This window comes from Equus caballus, chromosome 18, assembly GCF_041296265.1.
Source record: "Equus caballus isolate H_3958 breed thoroughbred chromosome 18, TB-T2T, whole genome shotgun sequence".
NCBI classification, from domain to species: domain Eukaryota; kingdom Metazoa; phylum Chordata; class Mammalia; order Perissodactyla; family Equidae; genus Equus; species Equus caballus.
Window position 1 is genome coordinate 41570924 of NC_091701.1, and position 25103 is coordinate 41596026.

Consider the following 25103-nt stretch of genomic DNA (forward strand, 5'->3'; position numbering starts at 1 on the left):
ACCATGCTTACCTCCCTTGGCCTTCAAGATTGAGAGGTCTGGTTTTAGCCTATCTTTCCCACTCCATCCCCTTCTACCCTGACTTGTGCCAGGCTGACTAGCTTTTTTTAGTTTCTCAGACACACCACGCACTAAGTCCTTTGCTGCCTCAGGGCCTTTGTACATACTTCTCCTCTTGAAAACTCCTCAACCTTCAGGTTGCTGCTTCATAATCATTTCTTCAAAAGGGTCTTTCCTGGACATCCTATAGAAGTGAAGTCTTGTACTCTCCTCTTCCTTATTCTCTATTGCTGCACACTATTCTTATTCATTTCTTAGTAATTATTCCAAAGTTTCTAGTATAAGTGTGTCCAAAATATTGCATGGAACATACTAATACTAAAAATTATTTGTTGTTTATTTGAAATTCAAGTTTAATTGGATGCCCTGTATTTTTAGGTGCTAAATCTTACAGAAAAAGTATGCCAACTCCCAAATTAATTAATAAAATGTGCCCAAACTCTTCAAGCTCAACAAAATTTTCTGTTTCAAAAAGTTTCTGTTTCCTTTTTGAAGATTCAATACTGTAAGAGCAACAAAATATTGAATTATGTTATAATTAATAGTAGTCCCTTTGTAGCATGTTTTGGGCTCTTTCAGATAATTAGGCATAAAATTAGAATATATAATACTTCCAAACTTTTCTTATGTCTGGGAGCTGTCAGTTTAATTTGTCTCTGTGACTTGATGCCCTGTATAACTGGGTAAAAGGCCATGCTGTGTGGAGAAGGCTTGGGTGCCATTAAACTGTGTGTGGATCCACACCCAGGTAAGCTTCCTTGAAGCAGAGCTGCAATTAGGGCCAGCCTCACAGACACAGACAGAGCGGCCAACTGCACTGCAGGAAAGGCTTCAAGGGAGAGATGGGTGACTGACTGAAACACGAGTCCCCACATTCTGTGGGGCTCCGAGAAAGCACAGAGAAGTAATTTTACACAGCTTTGAGCCCTTTGATGTCCGGAGAGGACTCCTTGAACACATGTTGGAGTCCTCACCAATAGGGCACATTCAGAGATAAGAAAACGGATACTTGAAATAATTTTGTTGGTCCTATTAAAGCTATCACATGAATGTGTAAAAAAGTAACCAAGTATCATGTGAATATATAAAAAAGTAACCTGGTAGGTTAAAATGTAGTAATTGTGGATGTTCTCGGGCTGCTGGTGGGAGAGGAGCAAGTTTGCTTTTATTTTAAAGGCGACACAATATAAATATAAATATAAAATAATATGGCCACCACAGATTCAGAATTTTGTAGAATGACCTTGATTTCATCTAATGTTATTTTTGTCAATAAAAGTGATTGTTTGACATATAACTAAATGCAATCTAATTTGTATGCCTTTATAAGACCAAAAATATGTAAACTCATTCAAAAAATTTGAACATACTTAATATGTACAGTATGATGCCAATTATGTTAAAATATGTAAATGCATGCAAAGAAAAAAGAGAAGACATTTTAAAATGTCAAGAATGGTTAGCTCTGATTTTATGAGTGATTTTTATTTTTTTCTTTGTGCTTTTCTCTATCCCCCCTCTTTTCGTATTTTTTCTTTTTTGCAAATAACATGTATTCATTTTATCATCAGGAAAAGAGTAATTTGAGGTGTGTGGTGTTTTTTGTTGGCTGCACTCTCACATTGCTGATAGGAGAGTAACTGATGCAGTCACTTTGGAAAACAGCTTGGACATGCCCAGGAAAGCTGAGGACGCCATTGCCCTGCAACCCAGGGACTTCACTCCTGGATGTGGATCCTCAGCAGAGAACATGTGTGCAAGGGCGTGCATGGCTGCAAGATTTGTAATCCCGCACAACCGAAAGTGGCCCAGTGCCCTCAGCTGCAGAATGAACATATCGCAGTAAATACACTTGATGGAATTATGCACAGCAGTGGAACAGAGTAAACTAGAGTGACAAGCATCTCCACGGGGAAGCCTCTCAGACATAACATTAAGCCCAATCATGTGAATGTACTTAATACCACAGAACTGTATACTTAAACCTAGTTAAAATGGTAAATTTTATGTTAGTTATATTTTACCACAATAAAAAAGGCCCCCAAACATAACATGGAGTCAAAAAGCAAATTGTAGAAATAATGCGTACAGCAAGAAATTAAACTTGTAAGCCCAAACTATTTAATTATTTATGCATATACCTATATTTTTAATAGTGCAAAAAATAAACATGGGAATGATAAACACTGAGTTCAGGATACTGGTTACTTCTAAGGAAGGAAAGAAGGTGGTGGGGTTAGAGTTGGGCACTTACACAGGAGGCAACTGTATCTGGAATGATCTGTTTCTTTAAAAAGTTCAAAGCAAATATGGTGGCAAAAGTTAAGATTTGAGAAAGCCAGGCAGTAGGTGTGGTGGGTCTTCACTATATTACTCTTTTTCTGGATGTTTGAACTACATCATCACAAGAAACTTATAGACTTTGTCAGAGCATGTGTCTCCTTTTTCCCCTTTGGTTGGGACCATAGATAGTGGTTACCATAGATAGGAGCTGTTTTAGATGCCTTGACCAGTGGCATAATGTTCCTTAGCTATGTGGCCTACTCTTACCACTCAGAGCTTAAATAACCCACAAGGAAGAATCCAAATGTCTCTCTTTTTTAAATTCCACACATTAAATTGCTCTATTTGCCTAAATTAACAGCAACAGTAAAGGACCCTAGATTAGGTGTTTACTGGCCTTGAAGGATGCTGCCATTTATAAAATTTCACCTGTTGCTTCATCTGTTAGACAGCTCTGCTCCATCCTTGGGCTCTGTGCTTTTACCATTCAGTGACTTCCAAAGGCGGTTACTTTATTTAAAAGGCTGCCTCTCAGGTGGTCTAGTGGTTAGGGATTGGCCTGCTCTTTCGTTACAGCAGCCCAGGTTCAACTGCAACTGAACTCAGTGGTTGAGGCTATAGACTCGAACTGCCTGGGTTCAAATCCTAGCTCTCACATGCTACTTGCTTTGTTATTGTGGGTTCTACAGCCATAAAATGGAGACTAAATGATAAAATGAGTTAAAGTACTTAAGCCCAGGCTGCCACCTAATAAACCCTCAGCAAACCTTCCCTGCTATTCTCACAGTCACAGATGCGTATCATCCCTCGCCCTCAGTTTCCACCACTACAAAGTGAAGGATTTGGTCCAACACTCTGACACTGTTAGCATCAAAGGTAGTTTTATGACTGCTGATAAATTTGCTGCCCGTTCTAACAAAGATGATGAATAGAAAAGAGGAAAAACATTGACAGATATGAAAACTCTGGCTCCTCAACAAAATCTGCCATGGGTTCTCTTTCCAGAACACAACTACTAAAATGCTCTCATCCTGTTCTTTAGGCAAATCATTGGTTTATGAATGAGTCTGTTAATGCTCTATGAGACTTTTTGAGGCAGGCACTGTGTCTCGTTCTCCTCTATAGTCACAAACCCTGGTTCATGGGAGATGCTCATGAAATGTTTGATGAATGCATGCATGAATGAATGACTGCAGTCAATAGCATCTTGGTTCCAATGATATGCTAGACATTCTGGATGTTATGTAAATCTTGAAATATTTAGGCCTTGTATTAGTGAAATTCCATTTTATATTTCTACTTGTATTGGCCTAATAGGACATCTTATTAAGGCTCTACTTTAAATTTGTATTTTTTTTTCACTGAGTGTTTATTTTCCAGATTATGAGGTTTTGAGTTCTTTAGAAGAAAAGTACAATGTGTATTCTAAGGGGTAACTGCTGATGACTTTTCATGGTTGAGATTTATTAATTAGCCTGGAAAATACTCCTAACAACTCTGGCCTGATAATCTGAGGACATGAGTTTTATTCCAAATATTCCCTCTCCAACACATGTTTTCATTAATGAGGAAAGTGTAGGCAGCTGGCTCTCCTCAGTCTTTGTTCCTAGATACCATCAACTAAGGAGAAATCAAAATGCTTTTCCATTACACTCAAATTAAGAGCAATTTATTAACTCCATTGAGATTTCTCATAATCCAGAAGACTTTTGTCCGTATTCCTGATGACTTTATTTTCACTAAAAGCATAAATTTGGAATACCCCATTATAGGATGTGGTTGATAGGATAAAGAGCAACTTTTTAGACTATGTCCTAAAATTAGTTCTATTACAGCTAACTACACTTCATCTATGCAGAGATCATTGGAATTTGTGGTGATTTCGCCCCTTCAGGTTCAGAGTCATTAATTATTAAAGCTGGAGGTCATCAGTCCAGTTCTTTTATTTTGTAAAAACTGAGGCCAGAGATAAAGGGATTTTCATCAGAGAAAAATTGTTTTTATCTTTTTCAACAGTGAACATTATAAAACAAAATAATAGAAAAGCCTAACAAATAGCAAATGCATCCAATTTTTATTTTATCACCCTCTGTAATTCTTTTGCCTCATTTCAACTCTTGCTGCAGAGAAAAGCTTAAAAGATGAGCAAAAAGAGGAAAGAAGGTGTGAAATAAAAACTGCATTGTTAAAGGAAATGCAGGATAACTGGAAAACGAGTGAAAAAATGGCAGCATTAAGCCCCCACATTTCAATAATCAGTCTAAATGTAAATAGATTGAATTCTCCAATCAAAAGACACAGAGTGGCAGGATGGCTTAAAAAACAAGACCCATCAATATGCTGCCTCCAGTAAACATACCTCAGCTCCAAAGACAAACACAGACAGAGTGAAGGGATGGAAGATGATACTCCAAGCTAACGGTAAACATAAGAAAACAGATGTTGCCATACTTAAATCAGACAAATTAGACTTTGAGGCAAAACAGGTAAAGAGAGACAAAGAGGGGCAGTTTATAATGATAAAAGGGACACTCCACCAAGAAGACATAACACTTATCAATATATATGCACCCAACACAGGAGTGTCAAAGTACACAAAGCAACAACAATTAAGTAATAGGGGATATCAACAACAATACAATAATAGTAGGGGACCTCAACAACCTACTAACACCAACAGATAGATCATCCAGACAGAACATCAACAAGGAAATTGTAGAATTAAATGAAAAACTAGGCCAGTTGGACGTAATAGATATATATAGAACACTCCATCCAAAAACAGCAGGTTACTCATTCTTCTCAAGTGTGCATGGAACATTCTCAAAGATAGACCATATGTTGGGAAACAAAGCAAGCCTCAACAAATTTAAGAGGATTGAAATAATATCAAGCATCTTTTCTGACCATAATGCTACGAAACTAGAAATCAATTACAAAAACAAAGCTGGGAAAGGGGCAAAGATGTGGAGCTTAAATAAGATGCTACTGAATGACCAATGGACCACTGGAGAAATCAAATATTATCTGGAGACAAATGAAAATGAAAACACACCATACCAACTCATTTGGGATGCAGCAAAAGTGGTCCTAAGAGGGAAATTCATTGCAATAAGGCTCACCCCAATACACAAGAAATATCTCAAATAAGCAATCTCAAACTACACTGAACAGAATTAGAAAAAGAACAAAGCCAAAAGTCAGTAGAAGGAGGGAAATAACAAAAATTAGAGTAGAAATAAATAAAATCAAAACAAAAAAAGACAGTAGAAAGGATCAATGAAAGAAAGAGCTGATTCTTCAAGAAAATAAACAAAATTGACAAACCCTTAGCCAGGCTTGCTAAGAAAAAAAGAGAGAAGATTCAAATAAATAAAATCAAAAATGGAAGAGCAGAAATCACAACAGATACCACAGAAATACAAAAGATTATAAGAGAATACTATGAAAAACTATATGCCAACAAGTTGGACAACCTAGAAGAAATGAATAAATTCTTAGACTCTTATAACCTCCCAAAACTGAATCAGGATGAAATAGAGAATCTGAATAAACCAATCACCAGTAAAGTGATTGAAACAGTAATCAAAAACCTCCCCCAAAATAAAAGTCCAGGACCAGACGGCTTCTCTGGAGAATTCTACCAAACATTCAAAGAAGATTTAATACCTGTCTTTCTCAAACTATTCCAGAAAATTGAGGAAGATGGAGCACTTCCTAACACATTCTAGGAGGCCAACATCACCCTGATCCCAAAAGCAGACAAGGACAACACAAAGAAGGAAAACTACAGGCCAATATCACTGATGAACATAGATGCAAAAATCCTCAATAAAATATTGGCAAACCAAATACAGCAATACATTAAAAAGATCATACACCATGATCAAATGGGATTTATACCAGGGACACAGGGATAGTTCAACATCCATAAATCAATCAATGTGTTACACCACATTAACAAAATGAGGAACAAAAACCACATGATCATCTCAATAGATGCAGAGAAAGCATTCAACAAGATCCACCATCCATTTATGATAAAAACTCTCAATAAACTGGATATAAAAGGAAAGTACTTCAACATAATAAAGGCCATATATGACAAACCCACAGCCAACATCATACTCAATGGGGAAAAACTGAAAGCCATCCCTCTGAGAACAGGAACAAGACAAGGGTGCTCATTCTTGCCACTCTTATTCAACATAGTACTGGAGGTTTTAGCCAGACCAATTAGGCAAGAAAAAGAAATAAAAGGAATCCAAATAGGAAATGAGGAAGTGAAATTCTTGCTGTTTGCAGATGACATGATCTTACATATAGAAAACCCTAAAAAATCCATCGGAAAGCTACTAGAAGTAATCAACAATTACAGCAAAGTTGCAGGGTACAAAATCAACTTACATAAATTGGTAGCATTTCTATACTCTAATAACAAACTAACAGAAAGAGAATTCAAGAACATAATCCCATTCACAATTGCAACAAAAAGAATAAAATATCTTGGAATAAATTTAACCAAGGAAGTGAAAGACCTATACAATGAAAACTATAAGACTTTCCTGAAAGAAATTGATGATGACGTAAAGAGATGGAAAGACATTACATGCACATGGATTGAAAGAGTAAACATAGTCAAAAATGTCCATACTACCTAAAACGATCTACAGATTCAACACAATACCAATCATAATCCCAATGACATTCTTCATAGAAATAGAACAAAGAATCCTAAAATTCATATGGGGCTATAAAAGACCCTGAGTTGCTAAAGCAACCCTGAGATAAAAGAACAAAGCTGGAGGCATCACAATCCCCGACTTCAAAATATACTACAAAGCTATAGTAATCGAAACACCATGGTACTGGTACAAAAACAGGCACACAGATCAATGGAACAGAATTGAAAGCCCAGAAATAAAACCACACATCTGTGAACAGTTAATCTTCAACAAAGGAGCTGAGAACATACAATGGAGAAAAAAATCTTTTCAACAAATGGTGTTGGGAAAACTGGACAGCCACATGTAAAAGAATGAAAATAGACCACTCTTTTACTCCATTCACAAAACTAAACTCAAAATGGATCAAAGACTTAAAGGTAAGACCTGAAACCATAAGACTTCTAGAAGAAAATACGGGCAGTACCCTCTTTTATATCAGTCTTAAAAGGATCTTTTTGGACACCATGTCTTCTCAGATAAGGGAGACAATAGAAGGAATAAACAAATAGGACTTCATCAGACTAAAGAGCTTCTACAAGGCGGGGGAAAACAGGATTGAAACAAAAACACAACCCAAAAACTGGGAAAAAATACTTGCAAATCATATATCCAACAAAAGGTTAATCTCCATAATACATAAAGGAACTCACACAACTCAACAACAAAAAAATCAAACAATCTGATCAAAAAATGGGCAGGGGATATGAACAGACATTTCTCCAAAGAAGATACAGGGATGGCCAATAGGCACATGAAAAGATCCTCTTCATCACTGATCATCAGGGAAATGCAAATCAAAACTACACTAAGATATCACCTTACACCTGTTAGAATGGAAAAAATAACCAAGACAAAAAGTGATAAATGTTGGAGAGGTTGTAGAGAAAAAAGAACACTCATACACTGTTGGTGGGAATGCAAACTGGTACACCCACTATGGAAAACAGTACGGAGATTTGTCAAACAATTAAAAATAGAAATACCATATGACTACCACTGGGTATCTATTCAAAGAACTTGAAATCAGCAATTCAAAGAAACCCACCACCCCTTTGTCCATTGCAGCATTATTCACAATAGCCAAGATGTGGAAGCAACCTAAGTGCCCATCGACTAATGACTGGATAGAGAAGATACGGTGTATATATATACAATGGAATGCTACTCAGCCATAAAAAAGGATAAAATCATCCCATTCACAACAACATGAATGGACCTTGAGGATAATATGTTAAGCGAACTAAGCCAGATAGAGAAAAACAAACGCTGTGTGACTCCACTCATATGTGGAAGATAAATAAACACATGGACAAAGAGAACAGATTAGTGGTTACCAGGGGAAAGGAGGGTGGGGGGTGGGAACAAAGGGTGAAGTGGTGCACCTCTAATATGACTGACAAATAATAATGTAAACTATCATAACCTCAAAAAAAAAAAAAACCTGAGTTATTGATTCCTGAAAAATTGAAATGTATATTGGTAGATAATTTTCACAAGCCACACAAGAACATCAGTCTCATTTCATGCTGTGGCGATTTGTTATGCTTGTTTTTTAGATACAACGCCTGTCAAGTCGGTAATTGCTCAGCAGTTTTCCTTGCACAGACTGGTAAGAAGGCCCTGGAGCTTATTCAATAAGTTGGTCCCAAGACTGATGCAGAGGGCTCCTTTCTCTCTGGTGCTCTCTGGGTCCAAAGCGGAAGGGGTGGAGAAAGGACAGCCAGGGCTGCAGGCGATTGTAGCAATGGATCAGGGACTCCCACCTGCTCTTGTAAATGTGCTCCTTCAACCTTAACAGGTATTTGTCACCCAAAACTCCAAGTCCCTATTTAGAAACTTTGACCCAACTTGAGAAAAGATCTTGCAGCAGTTAAAAAAAAAAAAAAATTCATTCAACAAATATTTATTGAGCATCTACTGTGCACAGAGAATTGGCCTAAATAGAAAGGTGAGCAAGACCCACCATTCTCTTCAAGAGCTGCTAGTAGAAGATTTTCACCTCCTGAAGGAAGGGTCCTTTGGTGTTATAAAAACCTTTTTGGGCTCCCCGTCCCCCTGCTTTAGACCCATCACTCTGTCCTTATAACCACAGGGACAGCAAGTCATGGTCACAGATGTTAGTAAACCAGAAGTGTCTATTACCTATATATCTTGTTTACTTCCTAAGTACTGTGTTTCAACATTACATCATAAATACCAGGCCATATGATAATAATTATTATTATTAACTTCACAAAATTCATCTTTTCCAGCTCGATGTAGACATTTTGAAAAATACGAGATATTTTAAAGTCTTGCAAATAATCCCAGGTGATTAATAATATGATTTGACAATGTAGCAGAGAACACTGATTTAATTGCTTTTTATCTAAATATCTCCCTAGGAAGGAAAAACTAGTCAAATTAGACAGTTGGGGTTTAGTAACCTGATACTATCTTAATGAAAATTAACGGTAAACATTTTAAAACAGCAGAGAAGATAAAAAAAATTTTTTAAGCTTGGGTAATTGAATCCTGATTCAAAATGGTATTTAGCACTAGAAGGTAATATACTACCTACTGCTCGGTCTATTATCTATCATTATCTTTTAAACCCTGTAATTGGACAAACAGGAAACTCTTCATAATAATAAGTTTGTTCACAATCATGTGTTTGTTGGAGTCTGGGGTGCACACTGCTGTCTTCTTGAACTGAAAGAAACTGCTTACATTATCCTTTCCCTTATTCCTTCATTTCTGTTAGCACAGAATACAGCAACACTAAACACCTGGGCAGTCCAAAGCATCTTACCAAAATCACTGGAAAAAACAGTAATTTTTCCTGCGTTCCGTGAGTGGGCAACATAAATCTTATTTGCTGCAATACGGGGCCATCATTGAACCTGACCCAACGCATGCCTGCTGTGTTTGCACATAACTGCTTAATACATAACTGGGGCAAACAATTTGCCTTCTGGAATTTCCATTAGATCCAACCACTTAGTTGCCTTATTTATCCTATCGCTGGTTTTATTTTTCAGTGATTCTTTGGTGGTTATGTTCCTTCTATCGCAGCTATCCAAACCTCAGGTTGTGTAGGGCTCCCTCTAAGATTTGAATGGAAAGACAACATGAACCACTGTTCGTCTATTTTCAGTTTTCATTATCAATAAAACAAGAGAGCAGCATTTTCATGCTGTGTGAAGCCTTCAGGGAAGTGCAATGTTGCTGTCATTATCTTTAGATCAAGCTGCCGCCTGCCCCCACTAATGCAGATGGAAGGATAAGTCCATCAAAATGAAAATAAAGTAATGAAAGGATCGAAGCCATAGAGTGGGCTGCCGACCTGGTCTGCTCCGTGGATCCCTGAAAATGTCCCTTTGAATTTAGAGAAGCCTGGATGGCAAAGACCACAGATCCTGACAGAACATAAATTCACCTCATAATGAGATTAGTAGGCAGGCAAAATAAATGTCCTGCTGTTACATTAGAGGCAGGCTCTAATCTGGTGCTTTCCTTAGAAATAATCATTTCCCTTGCAACAGGGGAACCATGGATGCAACTAGCTTAAATCTGACAGATTCTGTTTTGCCACGTAGTTATTTTTCATCTTCCTCTGTCTTTTTAATAGCAGTTTTGAGAAGGGGTATAAATGAGTTGTGAGTCTTAAAGACTATTACCAAAGTGTGTTATGAGTGTCCATGTTCATGATCACCAATAGTGTTTCCTAGACTCCTCTTTTAAGAAAAGTTCTGTACAACTCCCCTCTCCTTTGCAAGCAGGAGCCCTGCTGTGGAGGACCTGTAGTGACCCCCAGGGTCCCCTTACTCCAGCCTTAAGCATCAAAGGCAGAATAGACTCTCTATTGTATTTGGGTGTATTTTTTTTAAATCTTGACTGCAGCTCTACTACTTAAAACCACTGGAAGCAAGTATCACATACTAAAGAGCCTTAAGAAAATGCCCAGATCAGGTGAACCCACATGGTCTCTGAGCAGAACAAAGGCCTTGAGTATGTAGCTTGATTGTGAGGGACTTCCTTGGTTTTCAGCAGCAGGCAATCTCACCTGCAGCACAATACCCTCCTCTCATTAAAAACGCAAGATAGGATCTCCTCCCGGATCCTTTCTGCAGAACCTGATGCAAGCTCATGGGCTGCACCATACTTAGCAGTGCGTGGCATTTAATCAAAGCCTTCTGTGAAATAATCTCAGAGTTTCCCCAGCCCTGTAAAGTCACCAAGTGAGTTGAGGTCCTTTCAAAAGGAATGGGGGATCAGACTCTGAATTTAAGAGTCTCTGAAGCTCCTGCATAGAAACCACAGACAATTTAATGTACACCTATTTTCTGCACATTTTCTAGGGCCCAGGCTAGACACTCCTCACTTCACTGTGAAAGTGCCCATTAGGGATAGATGATCCACGAGTATCCAAATTCATGGCACTTTCATGTATTGTTTTTCTTAGGCTGGAAAGAAACCCTTTTGTATGCATTTTACAGTCTCTACAGTGGTTTATGAACATTATTTCATCTAATGAAACAGTTCCCTTTCTGCCATCGGTGCTTCCAGGAAAAACTTCAACTGCAAATCCAGCTACTTCAGGGAGAAATTGTTTTTTGACTCAATTTAATGTTTTTTCTTTCAACTTTTCACTTCTCGATAGCTTGAGTTGTGTCTCTCCTCGTGTATTTTCTATGTATTTAATTTGCAAATGTCAAAGAATTTAAAGTCAAGTCTCCTCCCACTCTTATAATTTTCTCTGCTGTCTGTTAACTCTCCTCATCAGATGAAATAGTTCAAGAGAAGATAGACTAATTTTCCATGAGGTAGGTTGTCCTATGTTTATTGGTATTCTCTTCCAACTTTTCTTTTTCATTTCCATAACTCTTTCTTCCTTGTCCCACTATATCTGTCTCCCACCCCCCACTACACCTCTGTGTTTATCATTTAAGTTGTAAATAGTAACTGAATCCACTTTGCCAATGTCCACTATATTTCGTAGTTGTTAATGATTACCTAATAGCATCTCATGTGTTAAACTCACAGAGTTAGTTAAAATTTCGCGTTGAATAATCTCCCTGAAGGAATTTCCCAAATTATTTTGCTTACCTCATATAAATGAACTTGTTCTTGGGTTACAGCAAAGATCAGTAACACATTATTTTGCACCAGTTTATCAATGAGTTGTCCAATTGTTGGATATTCCTAAAATTAACATATAGATTTTAAGTATCATCTTAATAAAAGTACATAAAATAAAGAAAGGAATATTTCTTTCAAAGAGATCTTACTGAGTTTGGCATTTCAATGCTCATAGGCATTATTTTGTTTAATCACTCTAAGTAAACAAATACACAGTTAGCATTATTCACTTAGTTGGTTTAATAATTGTTTCCTAAACCTTGTAAATCCAGTTAATTCTTAAGAGTCAGTGGCTGTCAATGTGGTGTATTGTGCTCTGTCACTTCTAAGGAGATCATTTGGAATGTATTTGAAGACTTATAGTGTGTCATCTTTTCAAGGGTAGGACACATTTCTTCTCCTAAGTCCTTGCCAGCAGGCTTGAGTTAGAGGGGAGGTTGGAGGCGAGGGAGGAGCAGTTAGACTATAACAGATGTAACTGGGATTGACTCATAGCTCTGAAACTCTTCCCAGAATTGGATGAGGTGGGCTGAGGGCTGAGGAGGGGATAGTCTGCTGAGGAATGACACTACAATTCCTACATCCATCTGATCTGAGGCCGTTCTGTACCAGTTCTTGGGTTTGGTCTTATTGCTTTTTTGATGTCACTAATCAGTTCTACGCGATCCTGCAATACTTTTACAAGTATTGTAAAAGGACAATAAAAGTATTGACAAGGACAAGCAAAAACACATCGTACTTCTATTCCATTGACACATTCATTCCCAAGTGGTTTGAGTACTTTAAAAAATAAAGAAGTCATTAATTATCAAATTTGAAGATGGCCTTTATTTTCCAAGCCTGAAAAACCAAATGTGTTTTATAAATCCAAATATGGCTAACATAGAAAGAGAAAGCTAGAATGAAAAGGTAGTCTGAAAACAATTAAATTAAGAATATATCAACTATGACTAAAGTCAGCCAAAGTGAAGGAACACTGATTATTAAGGCCTCCTGTGCACCAACATGATGTGTTCACTTATTCTCAGCACTTTGGAAGTATTTTTGTCTAATATCTTATTTAGGCACAAGATTCAAGATGAGGGAAAAGTATAGTTTTGCCTAAAATACCCAGGTAAATGACCCACCTGCAAATCTGGCCGTGCAACACGTGCTTTCCACCCCATTTGGATTGTTATCAGTAGATAGTAGTAGAATCCAGATGGTATAAATCTTCCTGAGTCTCCCATTTTCCATCTCCTCTGCTTTTCAACTGCCCAAACATTAAGCATCCTTCACCCTTAAGCCTGAATTCCTCCAATGCTGGCCTCTCCTGATCGCCACATGTTCTCGCCCCTTTCAACTGCTATGTGTGCATAGCCAGGATCATACCGCATAGCCCTTCATAGGTGGCTAGTATGGTTTTCTATCTGATCCAGATGGGTTGGTTTAATTCCCATGGTTATATTGTAAGTTCCTCAAGGCCAGGGACCATGTCCTATTATTTTGTAGCCCCAGGAGCTTGGCCCAGTGTTGAGTGCTTAGGAAGTGCTCAAAGTACCCAGGGGGCTGTGTTGCAGGCATGGAAACAGTCCACGGCTTCTGTGCATTTGTAGCAACTCACTCAGCAAGAATGAACTGAACGTTTATTAGATAAGAAGGTCACATTAGGTAACAGGTAGTATTTGCTTCTATGATCCTCTTTTTTCCAAGATGTCTATTATGGGGCATTTGAATAGTTGCAAGAAAAATGTAATGAAAAAGGATCCATTTCTTGCAATTTCTTGCCCCTCACTGGCTAAAGTACAAAATGTGGCTATCCTCATTGATATTGTAAAGGCAGTTTATATGATTAAAAAATGTATAATTTTGAGGAATGCTATTGTTCAAAAGTTAAGGGAAAATATTCACATTGAAGTTTAGAAATTTAGGTCAATGAATGGTTGTAGCTCATTTATCAACCACTGGATTTTTTTTAAACTAATTGCCAGCACAATATTTAAGCATTTATATATAAATTCAGTAATGTATATATGTATTAGAATTTGATATTAGAATTCTCGGTTCTCCCCTCTCTCTCTCTTACATATACTTCTACAGCATCCTCATTTTAAGAAGTCACTTAAATTCTCTCTACCACATTTTCCCAAGTGTTTAATGGGTATAATATGACTTTCCAAGGTTGCTGCTTCATAATTCAATTCTATTTCATACATTGGTCAGCACCCACTGTGTTCCAGGCACTGTGCTGCCAGGAAATAGAGTTAATAAGCCAGTTCTGGCCCTGAGGAGTGCACATTAGAGAGAGACAGACACATGAGCAAACACTTTTCCATACAGCGATGGGCAAGGAGACATCTACGTATGAGAGCCAGGAAACAGACAATGGCTTCGGGGCCCAGGGGAGGTCAAAGAGAGCCCCCTGGGAGTAGCCACGATTGAGCTGGGCTTTAGGATCATTAAGAATTTCTCAGCAGGCTGGGAGGGAAGGGCATTCCAGACAGAGGGAATAACGTGTACACAGGTATGGCAGCCTCATGGTCTGTTCAAGAAAAGCAGTTGGATATCTAGGGTTCTGGTGAGGTTCAAATGAGATCGTGTATGTCAAAAGAATGTGAAAATTTTACCTTGTTTTACAAAAGTCAAGTATTTTTTTCTTTGAATATCATCAGCATTTTTTAAATGACATTGTCTCCCATGCAGCCTCACAGTCCATGAAAGCATGGTGTTATTTATGGGGCATGACCCTGGGACCATCATTCACAGCAACTACCAGGTGCCTACTGTTCTGGTCTGAGCCTTCTTTTCCAGGGCTGTGGCTGAGAACAGAATGAGCAGACTGTATTGCTTTTTGCTGGCCTCAGGCTCTTTGAAAAATGGGGAGGTTCTGGGGTCATTCAGGCCATAGTAGATCCAGACTTCTCACAGAGTCCCACCACCCACCTGTGCTCCTGTGGGAACTTCTAAGGGCAGTGAGGACTGAGAGAGGGCAATTTGTCAATCTCAAATCAGAAAGTGAAACCTGTTTTCACCAAGGGTGGGTTACTCTGCTGGGCATTACAGCATTTGTTGCTTCATTCACCTACTTGTAGCCATGAAAACAGTGTAGTGCGGGGTACACACCAAGACAGTTGACATGGAGTATTCGTTCTTGCTGTCCAAGTGGCAGAGCCCGTCGTTAGGAATGACGATGCCTGCCAGTTTGCTGTCCATTCCAAAATGAGAGTCAGCGTCACTCACAAAGACCAGAAGATGGAGGGAGTCGTTTCGCCAGCCAATTTTTTCCTACAGTGGGAAAGACATATTTGGGTTGTATTGGATAGAGGCAGGCATTTACTGAGCGCGGATCAATTATGATTGGACACATTCAGAATGTATAAAATATCTTGCTGGTCTATTTTAGCTTTGTTCATGTGTTGTGAGTAGATAATCGTAATGTATTAAAAACATGAGATTCGATGGCATTTGCTTTTTCCTGGATAACATTTTCAGATGATTTATGCTTCAGAAAAAATAGTTCCACTACAAAAAGTATCCAGTTGATCTTGACTTTTACAGTTAATTATTTTATTGTCCAGCTTTCACTTTACCAGAAAAATGAGGACAGGGAGCGAGGGAGGTCATAGATTATCCCAAACCCAAACTAGTAAGAATGCAATGCAAAATAGACTCAAAGTAAGCCTGTTTCATTAAAATGTCATCCAACATTTAGGCATATATCTCTCTTTCTACTGATATCATCCAAAAATTATAAACGTAATATAAGGATAAGAACTGCTTATCAAAGTGTAACCCCGAGGTACTGCTAATTAAGATGCTCTGCTGTCTGTTTCTTAGCAGAGCTCTCCCCTTTAATTAAGATTAGTTCAGGAACTAGTTGGACAAAAGCTCATCCTGGCTGTACCATCCCACCTTATCCTTTTCCTTCCTCCCCTAATTCCTTGGCCCTCCCACCTTCCAGGAGCTTCAGCCCTGCCCATTTCCTGATATTTTCCATGAGGAGTTGTCATCTGAAGACATCGGAAGCATTCCTGTGGATACACGTCTGATTGTCTGATTGTCTGATTGTCCCGCATTGTTATAGAGACAGTGTGGCTTCTGAGGCTTATTTTGTTGGTTCAAAATGATAGCTATCTGATCATATGCAGAGGTTTATACTGACTCAAGCCATTTTTACTTTTTTCATTAATGTCTGCCTTTGATTTTTTTCACCATGTTTAATTCAAAAACTAATCTGATCTTGATCTTTGAAAATTAATCATACATGGCTATTGTTTTAACTAATTTTTCCCAACATGACTACAATTTTATTAGATTACTTGAATACTAGGCATTTCAAAAGTCCCCATTTCAACGTGATTAAAAGTTTTATAGAAATTTTGTGTTCTAAGAAGGGTATCAAATGTACAAATACAGCAATTAAAGGAAAGATAAAGTTAGCCAAGCTTTCAAAGTAGATTTGTTAATAAGAGATGAAATTTGTGTTAAGAGAGTGAAACACTACTCTGTCAGCATACCTTGCACACAGCAGCTTGCATAATTGCATCAAATCCACCTTCGGGTGTATCAATATTAGCAGAAATTTTCTGATTCTTCACAATCTCATTAAATCTTTCGGCATCATTTGTCAGTGGCAAAATGTGTTTGAATCCAAATGTAGGTAAGCAGAAATATGGAATACTACTGCAAAAGTAAGATGTCAAAATATTCTTGATGAAATATGGTATAACACACAATTAGTGGCTCTAATAGCCTAGCAACATTTCCTTAAATGAAGAAAAAGTCTTCAAGAGTTCCTGACCGTAACCTGGCTGAGTTTCACTGTTAAGGTTGTTTCATCATTTTCCACCTACCCCTTCCAAACTGACCAGATTAGTTCCTCTTAGAGCTTACTGTGTGTCTTGCATTGGCTCAGACTCAGAAAACAGATAATCAGGTAATCAGACTCCACACTTGTGTGTGTGTGTGTGTGTGTGTGTGTGTATGTAATCACTACCTTCCATTGCCTTTCAACCAAAATCCACCATTAAGTTTACATGACGACAACAATTCCTTTGTATTCTGATAGCTTAAGCTGTCATCAAGTATGAGTCACCCTGTGGAAAAACTGAGAGAGGAACCTGTCTTTTTCCTCCTCCGCTCCCTCCTGTACTCCCAGCCCCGCCTGCCAAGGCAGATCAGAGCAGGCAAAAATCAGAGCAGGGCTCTTGGTTCCACAGCCCAGCTCTCCTATGACTGAACAGACTGCTCTGGACCAGCCTGGGAATAAAACCACCACTTAAACAGTTTACATACGGGGAAAATGCCGTGTCAGGATGAGATCTGCCTCCAAGATATTACAGTGGAACAGAAAGAGCTGATCATGAATTCAGCCACATCTTATCCTGAAAGCCAGTTAGTGGCTGTGTATGAGACTTTGGTCAAATTCCCAACCCTTCTGAATTTTGGGTTTTCATTTGTAAAATGGAGACAATAGTCTAGAGCAGAGGTTCTCTAAGCGTGGTCCCTGGACCAGGAGGATCATGTGGGAACTTGTTATAAATGCAAAATCTAGGGTACTATCCAAGACCTATTGAGTTAGAAATGTCAGGGTTGGGCGCAGCAATCTGTGTTGTACCCAATCTTCCTGATGGATGCTAAAGTTTGAGAACCACTGGTGTAGAAGTACAGAGGCAAAAAGGGGTAGCCTCCAGTGAGGCTGTGGTGTGCTGCCTGGGGAGAGCTGATTGACTCTTGTAAGAGCAGCTTTGCAGGTTCAGCAGATTGTCTTGTCAGCACATGAAGAGCTGGTGCGTCTTTCAGGGTCAGCTTCCTGTTCACCAAGTTCATCTGCCTGAGGTATATAGTCAATCCTCATTATTCACGATTCCGTAACTATGAATTCACCTATTCACTAAAATTTATTTGTAACCATAAAATCAATGCTCTCAGTACTTAGTTGGTCATTCATGTACATGTGGCAAAAAATTTGAGTCACGTGATACATGCGTTCCCAGCTGAGGTCAAACACGCTCTGCCTTTCTGCTTCAGCTCTCATACTGTAAACAAGTGTCCTTTTGGTGGTCTGTTTAGTGTCATTTTTTTTTTTTTGCATTTTTGTGCTTTTTTTTGGTGATTTCACTGTTTAGCATAGTGTTGAAGTGCTGTCTAGTGTTCCTAAGTGCAAGAAGGCTGTGATGTGCCTTATGGAGAAAATACATGTGTTAGATAAGCTTTGTTCTGGCACGAGTTATAGTGCTAATAGCAGTGAGTTTAATGTTAATTTATCAGTAATATATATTAATTAAGGTGTCTCTAAACAGAAAACAAGATTATGTATTGACTAGTTGATGAAAAAGTGACCAGAGGCTCGCAGGAACCTAAGCCTGTATTCCCCTGGGAGCAATGGTTCAGCATTCACTAATTCATTGTTCAAGGAAACTTATAGAGCAAGTCTCCCATGAATGACAAGAATTAACTATACACACAAATCAGAATGACTGTGGATTCATTCACACTGAGGAATGGAGCTCTACTGGGACTAGAATGCTGGTGTCTGTGAGGGTAGCCATTTTCTTCCTGTCAGTAGACTGTCATGGAAAGCGGGTCATAATCTGATGCATCCTCAGGCTTCAGAAGAAGAGGAATTGGAGAACTCTGCTACTGAATGGTATAGTCTGAGATGTTTCCAGAATGGGTGCTGTTGGTCACACCTGGGTCCTCCCCTATTTGTGGTTGAATTCCTCAGATAACAAAAATTTTGGAAGCTCTGGCCGCCTTGGGCCTGGAAACTCCGGCAATGCTCTGGCTAACGCTCTGGGACAGATGTGGCCCACACTTGCGTCTGTGACCTCTGTCTCTCGGCACCCCCCTAACCTACCAGGCCTGTTCATTCTTTTGACTATGACGCGAACCTTGCTGGTGGGCCCAGGAGCCAGTCTGTTGCTTCCAGGGAACTTTTCATATTTCCTTTCTGATTCATTATGTTTAACTCTTGGAAAGCAGCGTTATTCTTTTATTTTTAATACCTTGCATCAGCTTTTATTGAAACTCTGAAGTGCTGACCACAGGTAGTATCTACCTAGGAGGATTGTCGTGAGGTTTGAATGAGATAAAAAATGCAAAGCATACAGAACAATAAGCTTTTCAGAGTGAGGGCTTCCTAAACATTAGTGTCACTTCTTACAGAAATCACTTCACACAGAGTCTAACACAGGCCTGAGGAAAGATTATACATTTGGCTAATGATCTCTCTAGAATTATATGGTTTTTTCCTGATTAAAATAATGCATGTTCATTGAAGAAAATTTGGACTTTATATAAAGTAGAAAGAAGAAAATGAAAATATAAATTTTAGTGATTATAAGATGTGTCATAGTTTATTTGATCATCTCTCTATTACTGAAAATTTGTTTCATAAATCTTTCTGTAATTAAATAACGTAGCAATCCTTCCACAAACATCTTTGCAAGCTGTGCTATATCTTTGCTTAGAATCGATTCTTTGAAGGGGAAATGCTGGGTTACCTTTTGATCCATATTGGCAAACTTTTCCAAAAATTTTGCATCATTAAAAACAACAAAAACTGTACCAGCTGATTAGTTAAAATGGCATCAATTTAATTTTTAATTTCCATTTTATTACTACTAAGACTGAGCGCTTGTCCATATTTATTGACAGTTTGTATTTCTTCTTTTGTCAATTGTCAGCTTATATCCTTTGCTCATTTTCTTATTGGCATACTTTTTATTAATTTACTCATATTTTTTGTTAAAATTTTAAATAAACATTCATAAAATAACACTATAATGATCTATACCAAAAGGTTAACAGCATCTTTTTTTAATTGGGGTTAGAAATAATGTCCATTTTCTTCTTTTTGTCTGTATTCCCACAAGAGTTTTTATTACCTTTGTAAGAAGAAACTATATTCATATATGTTCATGTGTGTGTACACAGAGAAAATCTAAGCATTTCTTGGTTCAGTTTCCTTTTGCAAAATTATAATCAATTCCTTACTGTTGGTGTCAGATTAAAAAAAAACAAAATACCATGGAATATATGGAATGATGTCAAAAAAATTCCATCAAAATGTCTGATAGAGGGTGAAATTTTAACCTTTGTGCTATTAAATATTTTTAAATGCCTGTTACAACTCATCTACAAACATGAGAATGGAGAAAATATTGTTTGTTGCTGTATCTTAGGCACCAGCATAAGGGAAACTTCTTTCAAAAATGTAAACCACTTCAGCAATCGTTCATGGTGAAATAAATTTTCAGTGACCCCCTATGCAATGAAGATAAAGAAAGAAAGCTGCTCCAAAAAGAGTTAGAGATTAGATTAAAACAGAGTTTTAAAAGTGTGGTGTGCAGGACCACAGAGGTCCCTGAGACCTTTTCAGAGAGTCCTTTAGGTCAACTCTTTTCACAATAATAAAAGATGCTATTTGTCTTTTTTGCTGTGTTGACATTTGCACTGATGATGTGAAAGCCATGGTGAGCAAAACTGCCGATGTCTTAGCACGGATCAAGGCAGTGGCACCAAACTGTCTAGTAGTCCTTAAATTTTTTTACCATCAAGCATACACCATATTAGAAAAAAAAAAATCCTAGTTTCACTTGATTGTCCTTGATGAAGAAGTAAAAGTTATTACTTTTATTGTCTGCACTCTTGAATACATGTTTTTTAAAAACATTTTCCTGTGACCATCCGGGAAATCCTCACACAGCATTTCTGGTGCACACCAAAGTATAAGGTTTCTAATGGAAGAGAACTTTTGTGATTGTTTGAACTGAACTGGCCCTTTTTATTTTGGAACAAGCATTTTACCTGAAAGAGTGCTTAACAGACAAACTTTATTCCTACTTGAATCTTTGGCAGACATGTTCTTAAAAACGAAGAAAGTAGCTTGTCACTTCAAGGAGAACAACTGTCCGTATTTGTTGCCAATGATAAAATTCAAGGTAACTGGAAAATTATAATTTTGGGAAACTTTTGTCTGCCACCTATGAGATAAACACCTTCCTGATGCTTCAAGACCTATCTGAGTAGATTGATGGTGATATTAACAAATGTGATTTTTAAAATATTGTATCATGTTGGAAGACCTACATAGTTCAACGAAACAATATTTTCCAAATGACCAAAGCATTATATTGCAAAGTCAGGCACATTGGTAAAAGAGCCATTCAAAGTACAAGATAGATCAATGGTTTTAATGCAACAGAATATGCAAAGTTCATTGACATTGCTTCAGATTCCACGCTGAAGCTAACTTTTACATCTTCTCTTGTTTGAGTGGAACATCAAAGAAGAATGTCCACAGTCAATAGGAAATCTACTAAATGCTTCTTCCTTTTCCAACTTTCTATCTATGTGAGGTTTGACTTTCTTCGTGGAATTCCATCAAAACGAAATATCACAACAGATTAAATGCAGAAGCAAGTATGAGAATCCAGTTGTCTTCTATTAAACCAGATGTTAAGAGATTTGAAACAGTACCACTCTTCTTGCTAATTTTTGTTTTGTTTTGAAAAATATATTTTTTTCCATGAAGATGTGTTATAGTAATATGCAATGTGTTTCTTAAATAAACCAATAAATAATTATTCTTAAATTTTCTGTTTTACTTTCTAATATGCTGAATATTGATAGATGTAACCTACATAAACTAAAGCTCTTTGGAGTCTTAATTTTTAAGAGTGTAAGAGAATTCTGAGATCTAAAAGTCTGAGGACCACTAGATTAAAATAACTAGAGATACTAAGTATTGATGAGATGGAGAAAATTAATACTTGTTTTGAATGTTTGTTATGTTCTGAGCTCATTCAATTCTCACAATTACCCTAGAAGGTGAATATTATTCTCCCCATTTATAGGTGGAGAGACCAAGCTCAGAGAGAATAAAGTCGTTTGTCCAAGGTTAGGATTTAAACCCATGTCTGAAAAACTCTTATCTCTCACTGCCTTCCTACTAAAGAACATTTTATTCCATAATTATAAGGTTTGGATTGATCAAAGGATTGACATTTTTTTTTTTTTTTTAAAGATTGGCACCTGGGCTAACAACTGTTGCCAATCTTTCTTTTTTTTTTTTCTGCTTTATTTCCCCAACCCCCTCCCTGTACACAGTTGTATATCTTAGTTCCAGGTCCTTCTAGTTGTGGGATGTGAGATGCCACCTCAACGTGGCCTGATGAGCAGTGCCATGTCCGCACTCAGGATCTAAACCCTGGGCTGCCACAGCGGAGCACATGAACTTAACCACTTGGCCACAGAGCCGGCCCCCAAAGGATTGACTTTTGTGTTTGGTGTTTGAGTTCTTGGTGTGGTATGTGTGGGGGTGGTATCTAGGCAGAGGAACTGGGAGAATTAAGGATGTGATGGGAAATGAAAAATATATAATGTTGCAGCAAAGAAGAGCTTGTTATTTATAACTTTCAGGACCTAATCCAGGGCTGACTCTGAAGCCCATGCTCTTAACCACCATGCTATACCAGCTACCTGCTCCCCAAAGAATTTCAGCTCCTTAAGGACTAGGCCCAGATCTTTTTCTTCCAGATATCCCCATGCCTAGCACAATGCTTGGTACATAGCTGGATCTCAGTAAGTTTTTGTTGAATGAATGAATAAATAAATGCAGGAATGAAATGCAGTCAAAGCTATAACAAGCCAAACTGCTTTCCTTTTCTAGAAGCCTGATTAAAGACAGAGTCTTACTGTTAGTTCAAGATGAGGGCTGCTGAGTTTAGCTGAGCCATCCAAGTTTGTTAATTTTAATTGTTTCCTCTGATAACATTCCATACCTATTGTTTCCCATGGTCATTATTGCATTTCATGTTACCACATCTTATCTGGCCTGTGACAGAAAGAATGATTTTAAACAAACCCCCTGGGGCAGAGGTAGTGCTTTGTAATCCTAGATAGAATTGCTCTACTAGACTCTACTGATGCTTGTTGCAGGGGAAAGACACGTAGCATATCAAAGACCTAAATATAAATTTTAGACAGGTATAACATTCTCTGATTAAAAAAAAAAAGCCAGAAGCATTAGAAATGCTTTTATATCAAGCATTTAGGAGGGTGTTAGTACCATATTTACCTTTACAATTGAATCAAACAATTGGTAATCATACCTTACTATTTATTATATAGCATCTTTGAGGGTGCAAATCATTCTATCTCCATAGAAATATGGTAGTTCAGTGTTGTAGGAACTGCTGGATGCCACTCAGCATCCATTATTTCTTTCTTTCTGCCCTACTAACAGAATTCTGATTTTATTTGGGGTAGCAACGTGCTTCCTTTGCAGCCAGCTGTAGCCATGTAACTAAGCCCTGGCCAGTGAAACGCAAGTATAAGGAATTGAGTAAAATTTCTGATAAAACTCCTTATATTGAGGAAATAAAACTTAGCATCCACTTATAATTAAGAAAAAATTTTTTACCAAGCAAGGAACAGAAGGGAATTTCCTCCATCTGATAAAAGGAATCCAAAAAACCACTAGCTAACAACGTACTTAATGGTGAAATGTTGAAGCTTTTCTCTTGAGATCAGAAGGAAGATAGGGTGCCCCCTCTCCCCACTTCTACTTAAAATTGTTCTAGAGATCCTAGCCAGCATGATAAGGCAAGAAAAAGAAAGAAGAGTCAGAAATATTAGAGAGAAAGAAGTTGTTATTCACAGATAATATGATCATGTACATAGCAAATCCTAAGGAATCTAGAAAAAAATCACACTAGAACTAATGAGAAAATTTATCAAGGCTTCAGGATACAAAGTGAATATGCAAAACCAATTGCATTTCCATATATTATCACCAACTAGAAAATGAAATTTAAAAAAATATCATTAATAATCACATAAAAAAAGCTTCTAGGAAAAAAAATCAAAGGATGTGTAGACTCTCTACTCTGGAATTGACAAAACATTGCTGAGAGAAATGAGACAAGACCTAAATGAATGGAATTATATGTCATGTGCAATCATTGGAATATTCAATATTTTTAAGATTTGCATTCTTCCCAAATTAAGGCAATTCTAATAAAAATCTCAGCATATTTTTTGATGAAATTGACAATCTGATTCTAAAATTTCTATGGAAATGCAAAGGATCTAGGATAGCCAAAACAAAATAGCAACAAAGTTGGAAGACTTAGACTCTCAATTTCAAGACTTTTTATAAAGCTACAGTAATCAGAACTATGAGGCAGTAGTGGTTGCGTGGGTATATTCAATGGGCTTATAAAACAGAATAGAGTGCCCCAAAATAGACTCACACAAACTCAGTCTATTGCTTTTTATCAAAGGCATTAAGATAATTCAACGGGGGAAGGAAATTCTTGCTTAACAAATAGTGTTGGAACAATTGGATATTTGCGTGGAAACAAAAGTGAATCTAGACTTTTTTCCTCATTCCAAATACAAAAACTAATTTTAGATCATAGACTAAACGCCAGAGCTTCAACCATAAAGCTTCTAGAAGAAAACATAGGAGGAATCTTTGCAACATTAGGTAGGCAAAGATTTCTTAGGACAAAGAATACACTAACCATAAAATAAAAATTGATAAATGGGACTTCATCAAAACTAAACACTTCTGCTTGACCAAAGACATTGCTAGAAAAATAAAAATACAGTCCATAGACCAGGTGCAAATATTTGCAAAACATATATTTGACAAAAACTTTTAACCTGAATATAAAAAGAACTATCCTGAATATATAAAGAACTCATACAATACAATTTCAAGAAGACAATCTAATTTTTAAAAGTGGGCAAAATATTTGAAAAGATACTTCACAAAATAAGATATGGGTATGGCAAATAAATACATGAAAAGATGCTCAACATCTTTTGCCATTAGGAAAATGCAAATTAAAGTTACAATGGGATACACACTTATTAGAATGGCTAAAATTAATAATACTGACAATACTAAGTGTTACAAGG

The 25103-nt window shown here is 37.5% G+C and overlaps 1 protein-coding gene across 8 annotated transcripts in view; it reads right to left on the minus strand.

The window, feature by feature from the left end:
* ITGB6 (integrin subunit beta 6) overlaps positions 1–25103 on the minus strand; it is a 129245-nt gene that overhangs the window by 41270 nt on the left and 62872 nt on the right. For all 8 annotated transcript variants that reach the window (XR_011428248.1, XR_011428247.1, XM_005601535.4 and 5 more), the window contains 3 exons: positions 16688–16853; positions 15294–15455; positions 12159–12254 (listed from right to left, as the gene is read on the minus strand). Coding sequence is in view for 6 of the 8 variants with exons in the window: in XM_005601535.4 (XP_005601592.1) it covers positions 12159–12254; positions 15294–15455; positions 16688–16853 (424 nt within the window). In the remaining 2 variants the exon portion in view is untranslated. The remainder of the gene's footprint in view (positions 1–12158; positions 12255–15293; positions 15456–16687; positions 16854–25103) is intronic.